The sequence below is a fragment of the Conger conger genome, chromosome 8, assembly GCF_963514075.1.
Source record: "Conger conger chromosome 8, fConCon1.1, whole genome shotgun sequence".
In the NCBI taxonomy this organism is placed as follows: Eukaryota; Metazoa; Chordata; class Actinopteri; order Anguilliformes; family Congridae; genus Conger; species Conger conger.
In genome coordinates, this window is record NC_083767.1 from 16,459,200 (window position 1) to 16,471,884 (window position 12,685).

Sequence of the window (12,685 nt, forward strand, 5' to 3'; positions counted from 1 at the left end):
GATACATCACACACCCCAGTGAAATAGAACTGCAGCACACAGTAGAAACAGTTAGGACGGACAGAAAGTATGCATGCCGGTGGTTACAAACCGTGTCTTTAGAGTGGCCCATTATGAAGAAATAGGGAGAGCCATGCTTGTCACTTTTCATGCACATGGAGAGGTTGGAAGGAACCATTCCTAAAGGAAGCGGAGGGACAGCCTAGACAAATCATCAGAATTAACTCACAGCCAATCAGACGCACTCATACTGTTAGACAAATCATTAGTGTAAACCCACAGCCAATCAGATGCTCTCACACTGTTAGACAAATCATTAGTTAACCCAAAGCTAATCAGACACACACATACTGTTAGAAAGTTATCCCACACTAAATCAGATGCACACATTCTCTACTGTTAATCAAGAAGAAGAACAGCTGCTATTATATAGAAAATTATTACTGACAGAGACAAGTTCTAGAAACAGAGGGAGGTACTATATTAATGTAAAAGTACTATTAATACAGAGAGCAGACAGTGTTTTGTGTGGTTAATTACAGGGGACAGATAGTAGATGTTAGGAAGCAGGTCTTATAAGGAACAGGTGAGATTTTGGGGGGACACCCACCATATTCGGGGACCTGGCCCGTCCCCCGTTTCAGCAGCAGTCGAACCCGCCGGCCGCCGGCCTTGATGAGCTCGATGGCGCGGGCGTGCGTCATGTCGCGCGTCGTCTCGCCGTTGATCTCGATGATCTGGTCCCCCACCTGCAGGCAGAGAACCCGGGCTGTCACGGAGACCATGCTACGCCCAATTGCCAGCCGCCCACACACTCGAAGAGCATTGTATCTTACCCAGGTGAGCCACTCAGCTGCCCTATGAAAAGGCCATAATTGATGTGTCCCTGAGTGCAGTGAACACTAGGCATGTGTGCAGAAGGTCTTTCATATGCCAAAGCACCAAATGAAGAAACCAATTACTAGGATAAATGTAACTGGGCCCAGTTAATGGGAGGTAATTTGAGAAAGAGCAAGGGTTACAATGGAAGACAAAAGAGCGGCCATTACATGTTATTACAGTAATCTGAGAGGAGGTTTAGGGACAGAAAACGGTTGGCCTTTAATCACTAACCCCTGAGGTCATCTGACAGGTCCTTAGTGCTCATTTCACGCATCGCTGACCGTATTCACAAACGCACGCTTAGGGCAAATACGTCAATCACCTCATTGTGCAGATCTCTTACTCCGATATGAAAATATTATGAAAGTATGTCAGGTTCAGGGACGAGTGCTCTGGTATTTCTGGAACACGGCAGTCAGTCAAATCTTTTGTAAGGGACACTGACATGCATTTTATTTGCCTGAAATTAATTTTTTTGCTTGCATTAAATACATGTCTGACTGCTTTAGCCTTTGTTAATGACGTTACAGACAGAACTAATGCCAGCTTGGGATGAGGTGCTAGTTTTCCTTTTGATAGAGCTGGATCCCTTTTCCACCAGCTTTAAAAGAGTTGATCGCAGTCAGTTGTGTCAGATTCAGTAATATTACATTGCATTCCCTTTCTTTTTTCCTTTTAGTCAACCAAGATGTTTTTTTGTTTTTTTTTTGTAAAAAGAGCGCAATCTCTGGGCCATAACCTTTCATAACGGAGACAGCCACGAGCTCTCAAGCGTCTGGAGGTCGTAAAAGAGAATGTAGCATTTGGGAACATTTTGAATACACTAATGTTACTAATAAAAGCAAGTGCATACAGTAGTTATTACTGCAAACAAAATGTGTGGTGTCGAGCTGTTGAAAGGATATTCTCAGGGTGTGCTGAACATAAATGGAGAAACAAACTTTCTTTTTTAAATTATTATCATCACAACCATCCACAGCTTCAAAGAGAACAGTTCAAATAGGCTATGCTTCGCAGGTCTAATTTGAACGTACCTAGGAATGGTCAGTACAGCTGTTGTCTACAAAGACACAAAACCTCCAGGATGTATTTCAAATAATTTTGTCATTATCCTAACTCGCTTATCCTGAACAGGGTCGCAGGGGGCTGGAGCCTATCCCAGCATACATTGGGTGAAAGACAGGAATACACCCTGGACAGGTCGCCAGTCCATCGAAGGGCACACACACCATTCACTCACACGGGTGAGTGAATTGGTGCGGCCAATCCTGGCCAGCCAGGATTCGAACCCAGGCGGCAGTGCTACCTACTGCACCATCCGTGCCGCCCTGAAATAAAAACTGATTAAAAAAATGTAAACTAAAACCCCCATGCTGTGGAAAGAGCTGAGCACTTCACCAGTCGGTTGAAGGTGCAGGGATATGGACAGACACACCTCTGTTCACCTCGTAAACAGCCATTTTCTCTGCTCGTACCATTCAAGAGGACTTGGGAAAATCCACATTCAGAGTTAGTGGAGAAAGGGGATATGAGTGAAGACAAAGACAGGGGCTTGCAGGGCTTTAATTAAATCCACACAACATCCCCTGAACTGCTGCCACAAGCATGCCAATATTCTGTTTCTGTCTGAGAATATATTGAAGAAACAGCCAGGTAATCAAGAGTTCAGATGTAACACAAGCCACAGATAATAAACCTACTTATTGTTAAGGGAGGAAAATGAGTATTTTCTACCTTTCCCTGAACATCAGGAAAATTATCTCTGTAGGAACAGGAACTAAGCTTTGACACCACAGCTCACAGAGGGATATTTCTCACTGAAGAGGAGAGAGAAGCATGCAGAGCTTCTGGAGTCAGTAAACCCATAATTAAGCAAATCAGTAAAAGTGTATAAATTAAGCACAGTGCTGAGGCTTTGCTTCAGATTTACAGTGGAAATACCTTTCAGTCACAATACTGCCTTATTAGGACCATCCACAAGCAGAGAGCAGACCTGTGAAAAATACCACCGAATAAACTGAAATGGATGTGGAGCTAGCATAACATGCTGAGAGAATAGGACTTCCTGCAGTGACAGGAAATGACATCGGCGTACCCTCATTCTGCCATTGCGGATGGCGGGCCCGTCTTCGGCCAGGCGCAGGATGAACAGGTCCATCTTGTACTCCCTCCCCCCGCGAATACTGAACCCAAACCCCTTCACACTCTTCTCCAGATCCACCGTGAAGTAGTCAAAGTCCTGGGGAGACACACAGGTATAGAGGCATTTACACTGCTATATGATACTCGTACACACGCACACAGATGTATACAGGTATCTACATTGCAATACGAGGCTCACATGTACACACGTACACAAACACACACACATAGGTATACAGGTATGTACTCTGCTCTATGTGGCTCACACACATGCACACACAGGTATACAGGTATGTACACTGCTATACGAGGCAGTGGATGGAGATGTCCCCCAGCCTTGGATGAAGTACACATACAGTATTTATTGCCTGTAACTGCCTGAAGTATATATGTTACATGTGATTTGTCAATATAATTGGGTTTGTTACCTGTAGTGTATAATGTCAGTAGTATGAGGTCAGTATTTGGCTTGTTACCTGTTGCAGTGTATAGTGTCTGTAGAATGATGCAAATAGTAGGCATGTTACCTGTAGCAGTGTATAGCATCTGTAGAATGAGGTGAGTAGTAGGCTTCTTATATGTAGTGTATAATATCTGTAGAATGAGGTCAGCAGTTGGCTTGTTACTTGTGGTAGTGTATAATGTCTATAATAAGAGGTCAGTAGTAGGCTTGTAACCTGTAGTAGCGTATAGTGTCTGCAGTATAAGATCAGTAGCAGGCTTGCTACCTGTAGCTGTCTGTAGTCTGGGATTGGGAACTGGCGTGCATCGGGTGAGTGCTGTCTGTAGTCCAGCATGGGGGGCTGTCGGTAGTCCAGGGTGGGGGGTTGACGGTAATCGGCCACAGGAGGATGTCTGTAGTCCACCGGGGGCTGTCTGTAATCGGTGAACGGCGGCTGTCGAATGTCTGGCTTCACATCCTGCCTGGCTTTCACCTCGGACCTGTAGCTAACAAATGAGCCAATTACAGGAAGCCAACACCGTGGTCAACGCTGGACTCAACAACGCCCTCTCTGTAATAAGAGCCCTTTCTTGGTGTGCTAAGGAACTTGTGTGACTGAAACAGTGATATGATGCAGCTGTCACCAACGTCAAAGCAGGAGATGAGACAGAGCTTCACAGCGTGATGTGGAAGGATTCATCTCACAAACAATCATTCAAAACACATGAAGCCAAACAGCCAGCGGATAACAGGAAGAGTTCCCATGATGCACTGCGATGTGTGGTCTGGCTGTAAGTAGCAGATATCTGCTGCCTCTCAGAACGGGAGACCGAATTCTGCCCTGAAAACCTTTCTGTAATCTGCACATTACTGACAACTGAACTTTCTAACAACAATATTCAGACTGACTGAAAATGCTCAAGAATCAACAGGTCTGTTTTTATGTCATACTAGCACTGAAGGAGTTACAGTTTTTCACTGATACATTTGACCCAGGTGTGCTCACAAGTCAGAACCCACTCAAAAGATGTACCAGAATGCAGTGCATCACTACAATGTGTCCAGTAATATCCTATCATGTACCGGGAGGCCCTTATGGTTGTCTGGTGAAGGTGCGTGGGTTACTTTACCTGCTGTCGTGGGCGTAGAGCTGGGGAGGTGGACCAGAGCCAGCAACAGTTCCAGGGGCAGGACCGGGGGCGGGGCCTGTTGGGACTTGAGTAACAGGGCTCTGTTGGGTCACTGTGCTGGGCTGGGTCACCGCACTGGGCTGGGTCCCCATGCTGGGTTGGGTGACCGTGCTGGGTTGAGTGACCATGCTAGGTTGGGTCACTGTGCTGGGTTGAGTGACCGTGCTGGGTTGGGTCACCACGCTGGGTTGGGTTACTGTGTTGGGTTGGGTTATTGTGCTGGGTTGTGCTACAGGACTGTGCTGCTGGGCCATGGGGCTCTGCTTCTCAGAGCTGGGTCCTGAGGGAGGGCTGTGCAGCTCTGAAATACAGACACCCAGACGTACAGACACAAACACACACAGACACACATAGGCACAGACACACAGAGGCACAGACACAGAAGCACAGACACACAGAGGCACCAACACACATTAGCACAGGCACAAAGACACACAGACACAAACGCACATACACAGACGCAAAGACACACAGAGGCACAGACATACAGACACACAGAGTAAGAGAGAGACGAAACCAGAACCTTCCATTACTCTGCAAAGTGTCTCTGTGATAATCCTCTGTAAAAAGCAGTATACAAATAAAATTGAATTGAACTGAATTAAATAGAACTACATAACACTTCAGGCTAGGTGTGGAGCTCTGTACAAGCCTGTAAGGGCTTCGCTCCCACCTTGCACAGATTTGTACTAAAATTTGTGCTAAATAAATAAACCTAAACCTAGTCCCACAGCTGGAGACACATATTCCCAAGGGCTCTATCAGCACTTAAAAAGAGTCCAACAGAGATACACTCAAATTCTGAACCCTTTAGAGAGGGGTCAGAGAGATTCCCCTTTAGGGAAGGTTCAGAGATATTCCCCTTTAGAGAGGGGTCAGAGAGATTCCCCTTTAGGGAAGGTTCAGAGATATTCCCCTTTAGAGAGGGGTCAGAGAGATTCCCCTTTCGGGAGGGTTTGGGCGGACCCGCACCTTCTTGCTGGACGATGTGCAGAGTGACACTGAGCCCCGCGTCCTTGATGAGTTTGACGATGTCGGCGTGCGGCATGCTGATGATGGACTGGCTGTTCACCGCCAGGATGCGGTCGCCCACCTTCAGCTTCCCACAGCGATCGGCAGGGCTGCCCTCGATGATGCGGCCGATCTTATGGGGTACAGCTGGAGAGGAGACATGCATGCACGCACACACACGCACACACACACACACACAAACACACACACACACACACACACACACAGAATGTCCGGTGAGTGAATGACATGGAAGCTCTGCACTATGATGTACACTTGAGGATCTTCCTCAAAATACACCCCAGTTTACTCCAGCCTTGAAAGTCACTGCATGTATAAGTTTATAATGAAGAAGTTTGGGGAAAACATGTTGCACATATTTTACTAAGCTTTTCGACAGCTGTTGTACAAACAGGAAATCTCCCAAAAGGGCTCACTACACCCTGATCTCATTAATCTGCTTCTGTACGCATATAATCCATAGCAACACAGGCCTCAATAATTATTTAAACAATAAGGGGAATAATGGGATAATGAGGCAATTTTCCACCACAAAGTGTCTCTGGTAGGAAGTAGTGAACACTCACTGATAGTAGGGCTCTCTGGTAGGGAGTAGTGAACATTCACTGATAGTGGGGATCTCGGGTAGGGGGTAGTGAACACTCACTGATAGTAGCATTTTCTGGTAGGGAGTAGTGAACATTCACTGATAGTGGGGATCTCTGGTAGGGGGTAGTGAACACTCACTGATAGTAGCATTATCTGGTAGGGAGTAGTGAACATTCACTGATAGTGGGGCTCTCTGGTAGGGAGTAGTGAACACTCACTGATAGTAGCATTCTCTGGTAGGGAGTAGTGAACACTCACTGATAGTAGCATTTTCTGGTAGGGAGTAGTGAACATTCACTGATAGTGGGGATCTCTGGTAGGGGGTAGTGAACACTCACTGATAGTAGCATTCTCTGGTAGGGAGTAGTGAACATTCACTGATAGTGGGGCTCTCTGGTAGGGAGTAGAGAACACTCACTGATATTGCAGCTCTCTGGTAGGGAGTAGAGAACATTCACTGATAGTAGCATTCTCTGGTAGGGGGTAGTGAACACTCACTGATAATGGGGCTCTCTGGTAGGGAGTAGTAAACACTCACTGATAGTGGTTGTGGTCTCTGGTCGATTCAGCGAGCTGATGATGACGAATCCGAACCCTTCGTTCTCTTTCCGGTGGATGATGACATCACTCGTCTGCAAGCTGTGGGAAGCAAACCTCTCTGGGGGGGAGGAGCTGGGGGCAGGGGGCGGGACAGCGCTGGTGCTGCTGGGAAACGTGGCTGTTGCGAATTCGCTCCTCGGCGAGCTGTGTTGCGTTGACAACGCGCCGGGGCTCCGCCCGTTCTCTGGACATGTTTCACCTGCAGGGGGCCACAGAGAGGGTGTGTCACAGGTTGGGGCAGTGAAGAAGGGTCTAACGTCAGTCTTCTCATAACTGCTCTAAGGACTAAACACTTTCTTCACCTGAGTTTTATTTAAAATATGACAACATATAGAATTAAAATAGAATTAAAATGTTGCATGTATGTTTGTGTGTTACTGTGTGTGTATATGTGTTGTGCCTGTGTTCACGTGTGCATTATAGTGTGCGAGCATCTGTGTGTATGTATTTGCAGATACTTGTGGGTGCGTGTTTATGTGTTACTGTGTGTTATAGTCCCATGCATCTGTGCGTGACAGACTACAATATGAGGAGCTGCTGTGCTATGCACCCAGGAGCATAAGCATCACCTTCCTGCACAGCATTTATGTACCAGCTTAGTTTCACCTGAAAAGTCCCTGAGTGAGTCACGCCTCCTCAGCACAGCTCTTTCAGTCTAATTCAAGCCTTCACCTCACACGACCCTGGCCGGCAGACACTGCTTATTTGTATGCAGGTAAAACACGAGCCGGAAAAAATCCCCTCGGATAAAGTGCTCTGCACCAGAAACGGGAGAATGGTCTCTGACAGAGAGAAGTAGAGACATCAGTCCAATCAGGCCTGTCTAACCCTCATTATACCGCAGAGATTAATGAGCTTACAGCAGCCGATAAAACACTCGGAGAACAGAGCTCTCTCATCTGCCCTCGCCGAGGAACTGAAGGCACGCAACCAACAGGAGACAGACAGGCCAATCACTAACAGGTTAATAGCAGATGGGCCAATCGCATACACGGTAATTGCATATGAGCCAATCACAGGTGAGCAAAGCACAGACAGGCTAATTGCAGACCAACCAATTGCAGCCTGGATAATACCAAATTTACTAATCGCAAAGGCTTTTATTGGCTTTTATTGGTTTTGTCTTGCATAGCATAGGCAAAACCAAAATCCAGGTAGACAAAGAAACCATATCGCATACTAACACACTTGTACTAAATTTCAGGCAGATTTTTATTGAAATGTAGTACGAGTAGTATACAAAGTATGAGGTTTCGAACACAGCCCAGGTCTCCGGTATCAATCAGCACAGGTAAGGTCTACCGTGTTAGTGTGCACAGGTAAGTCTCCTGTGTCAGTGAGCACAGGTAAGTCTGCTGTGTCAGTGTGCACAGGTAAGGTCTCCTGCACCCTAGACTTACATACATATGTAAGTCTTACACACATATACATATTATACATATTATTGTTTTGTGTGTTAGCAGAAAAGAACACATTTGAGATTTCCAAATATTCATTTTCCAAAATATTTAATTTTACAGCAAGATTTCTATATTTAATTAAAAAAAAAAAGTTACATATTACTGTAAGCAACTGACTAATTTTTACATAAAAAACTTGATCAAGGCTGTCTGATCAGAAGCAAGGAGCCAACCAAAGTCTGGAGAAGAACTGAGGCAAGTTCTCCAACATGCTTGGAACAACCTCCCGGCTGATTCTCTTATAGAACTGCAGGACAGCGTTGGCTATCTCAGAGAAGTGATGCAGTTTTAACAACGAAGGGTGATCACAAAAAATATAGATTTGATTCAGTTTTTAACTATTCTGCCAAATTACAAAAATGTAATGTAAAATGTATAGTACCTTTCATTGAATTATTTTTGAAAGAATCCTATCTGTACAGAATGTTACACAGGTGCCTGAGACTTTTGCGCAGTACTGTAAGTCTCCTGTGTCAGTGAGCACAGGTAAGATCTCCTGTGTCAGTGAGCACAGGTAAGGTCTCCTGTGTCAGTGAGCACAGGTAAGTCTCCTGTGTCAGTGAGCACAGGTAAGATCTCCTGTGTCAGTGAGCACAGGTAAGGTCTCCTGTGTCAGTGAGCACAGGTAAGGTCTCCTGTGTCAGTGAGCACAGGTAAGGTCTCCTGTGTCAGTGAGCACAGGTAAGTCTCCTGTGTCAGAGAGCACAGGTAAGGTCTCCTGTGTCAGTGAGCACAGGTAAGTCTCCTGTGTCAGTGAGCACAGGTAAGATCTCCTGTGTCAGTGAGCACAGGTAAGTCTCCTGTGTCAGTGAGCACAAGTAAGGTCTCCTGTGTCAGTGAGCTCAAGTAAGGTCTCCTGTGTCAGTATGCACAGGTAAGTCTCCTATGTCAGTGTGCACAGGTAAGGTCTCCTGTGTCAGTGTGTACAGGTAAGATCTACTGTGCCAGTCAGCACAGAAGCACAGGTAGGTAAGCGTATTGCAGGTGCTGGGCACACTCACCGATAGGTTGGATCCTCCTCCTCACGGTCATGGTGACCTGACCGTTGCGGGCAGCAGCGTGCATCAGGTCAATGACGTATCTGTGCGTCTGTCCCGCTACGGGGATCCTGTCTACGGACACCAGCTCGTCCCCCGGCTTCAAACGCCCGTCGCGATCGGCAGGGCTGTTCTCAATGATCGCCCCGATCAGGATCTGTTCAGGAAAACTACAGTCAGCGCTCCCTGCAGGGTCAGAGGTCATGGGTCATATGGACTGAATACTGGGAATGTGTACAAATCAAAACTATTTATAACAGCAAAAAATACACATAATAGTTAGAAAATTTGTACAAATTTATATGAATAACCGTTTTTTAGAGTGGTTGGAACATTAGGTATGTGTAACATTAACCAGCAGTGTGACAATTATCAAATTTGTGATGAACAATGGACCATTAACTAAATGTGTACATTAACATTAATTACCAGAGTAAAACTTAAAGTGTAATTACATAAGTGTAACTTACGGTGTAATTCTGTAACATTAACAAGCAGTACAAGATTCCTTAGTGCTGTAACATAGACTAGAAGTGTAACATTAGCTAACAGTATAACATTAGCTTACAGCAGTGGCCCCCAACCTTGTTCCTGGAAACCTACCATCCTGCAGGTTTTCATTTCAACCCTATTTTTGCAGACCTGATTCTACTAATTAGCAGCTCAATGAGCTATCTAGCTCTTCAATGATGCGTGCTTTGTTTAGGGTTGGAGTGAAAACCAACAGGAACAGGGTTGGGTACCACTGGCTAACAGTATAACATTATTGATCATACAATGATCATAGTCTCTCTCACAGTGTATGAGGGATTAGAACCCGTCTGAAATGAGTGGTATGTGGGAGATTAGTGAACAAAATGGAGGGATTTCATCCCGTGTGTGAGTAATTAATGTGTTAGATGGCGAGATTCAAACCCGTGTCACGTGAGCGCTGCGCGGGGGAGGTTAGTGAGTAAAATGGCGGGATTTGAACCCGACCCATACGAGCCTTGTCACAAGTCTCCAGACTCACAGGCTGGCCGGACTCATCACCCCCCAGGATGCGAAACCCAAACCCGGACTTCTGCCGCTTCAAGTGCACCTCCAGCTCCTGGTATTCCAGCCCTGAAGCTGGGTCAGAACAGAAGCCCGTCAGAACAGAACCGGGGTCCAAACCCGCCTCACTCACCCCCTTCACTCTGTTAAACAGACCCTGTCTCACTGTCACATACCTGATTATCATCTTCACATATGACACAAACAGCGAATCACCTGTGCATTGCAGAGTTAAATCACACAGGACACTGGCTAACAGCTCAGACACACAGCGAAAGCTTATAGTCTGTTTCAAAATCGTAGAGATGAAAAAAAAGACCAAAAGAGATGAGCTGACTAATGTTACACAAACCTTACGCAAACAATAGACAAGCAATGCACAAACATTGCAGACATTACACACAGGTAGGGGTGACGCATGTGGCATGCAGGTGTACTTGCCAGCAGAGGCAATTCCAGCGGCAGTGTTTGGTAGGCCAGGTTCTAAACAGAGACCGAGGAAGCACTGTGAACACCCTGAATATTAACACCGTGAGAATTAACACCCGGAATATTAACACTGTCTGTATTAGCACCTTTAGCATTATCACCCTGAACATTAACACTGTGAGCATTACCACTCTGCATATTAACACCCTGATTATTAACACCTCGAACATTAAAACCCTGAACACTGTCAGCATTAACACCCTGAATATTACCACTGTGAACATTAGCATCTTGAATATTAACACCCTGACTATTAACACCATCTGCATTAACACTGTGAGCGTTAACACCGTGAACAATAACGCTTTTAATATTAACACCCTGAATATAGAGACTTTTCATCTTTATTCTGAAGTCATCAGAAAACTGCAGACTCCGAACTCATCTGTGCCAATAAGAATAGGCTCATGTATTGCACGAATCTCACAGAAAGGTGGCACCTAAAATGTAAAAAATAACTTTGCGTCTGGGAGATGATGACTATTCCGCACACGTGCATGTTCACCGTCTGTCCAGCTAGCTCCTCTGAGTGCTAATTAGGCTGGTGAGCACCCCCTAGAGGAGAACAGTCACTAAAACCTTTCCCAGGGCTTGCGGATAGATTACATCATTAGTTTTTACACAGAGTTTGCACACAGAGGACCCGCTCCCTTTCATGGCCCCTCTGTGTCCGGGAACAGATCAAACAGTGTTTATCTCTGGGAGAAAAGGCTCGTTGGGGATTTTGGGTTTTGCCGTTTTTCAGGAAATTGCTCTATTGCCAAGAGTGAGGGTGAGGGTGTTATGACGAAATAGAAGACACACAGAACACAGAGTCTGTATCACAGAGCGCAGTACTTACCACAGAACACAGTCTGTACCACAGAGCACAGTACTTACCACAGAACACAGTCTGTACCACAGAGCACAGTACTTACCACAGAACACAGTCTGTACCACAGAGCACAGTCCATACCAGAGAACACAGTCCGTACGACAGAATGCAATCTGTACCACAGGACACAGTCCGTACCACAGAAGACAGTCCGTTGCACAGAACACAATTCGTACTAGAAAACACAGTCCATACCATAGAACACAGTCTGTACTACAAAACATAGTCCTTACCACAGAACACAGTACGTAGCATAGAACACAATCCATACTACAAAGCACAGTCTGTACAACAGAACACAGTCCGTACTACAAAACCGGGTCCATACCACAGAACACAATCCGTACTACGAAACCAAGTCCGTACCACAGAACACAGTCCATACTACAGAACTTAGTCAGTACTATAAAGCACACACTCCACACCTGCTTGGCATGCAGATGTAAACAGTGGTACCTGCAGCACAGAACCTGCAGTAAATGCCCTTCACTGCCTGGCTGAAGAGTGATAATGCTGCCAGGGTTTTTCGATTGCAGAACCAGGTCACATGCCCACATCCATTTACATTATTATGGCCTGAGTTCATCACACAGTTCTGCACATTTCATTAAAATAAAGCACATTTCCCATAAACAGTGGGAAACCAGATCCCAGTATGAGCACAGTACACATTCCTGGTGCTGTTTAATATCTGTAATACTGGCACTGGAGAGAGTGTCTTTTATGGTGGCCTATACTCTCTGTGCTGGTAAAACCTTTATGAGTAATCCCCTTACAGTAAGTGTGACAGCAGGGAGGGAGCAGACTAACACACAACACACACAAGGAGTGTGTGTGTGCAGTCTGCCCACAAACACACACCACCCTCCGTCTCAGCCAAAACACACTCCCACTGTACTACCTTAAAAACTTAC

The 12,685-nt window shown here is 45.7% G+C and overlaps 1 protein-coding gene across 1 annotated transcript in view; it reads right to left on the bottom strand.

Annotated features, from left to right (window-relative positions):
- LOC133135152 (membrane-associated guanylate kinase, WW and PDZ domain-containing protein 2-like) overlaps positions 1–12,685 on the bottom strand; it is a 103,192-nt gene that overhangs the window by 4,973 nt on the left and 85,534 nt on the right. Inside the window, exons 14-22 of the mRNA XM_061251946.1 lie at positions 10,850–10,891; positions 10,362–10,477; positions 9,338–9,530; positions 6,815–7,075; positions 5,629–5,814; positions 4,597–4,957; positions 3,753–3,972; positions 2,978–3,121; positions 611–749 (exon numbers count right to left, since the gene is read on the bottom strand). Of these exons, the coding sequence (XP_061107930.1) occupies positions 611–749; positions 2,978–3,121; positions 3,753–3,972; positions 4,597–4,957; positions 5,629–5,814; positions 6,815–7,075; positions 9,338–9,530; positions 10,362–10,477; positions 10,850–10,891 (1,662 nt within the window). The remainder of the gene's footprint in view (positions 1–610; positions 750–2,977; positions 3,122–3,752; positions 3,973–4,596; positions 4,958–5,628; positions 5,815–6,814; positions 7,076–9,337; positions 9,531–10,361; positions 10,478–10,849; positions 10,892–12,685) is intronic.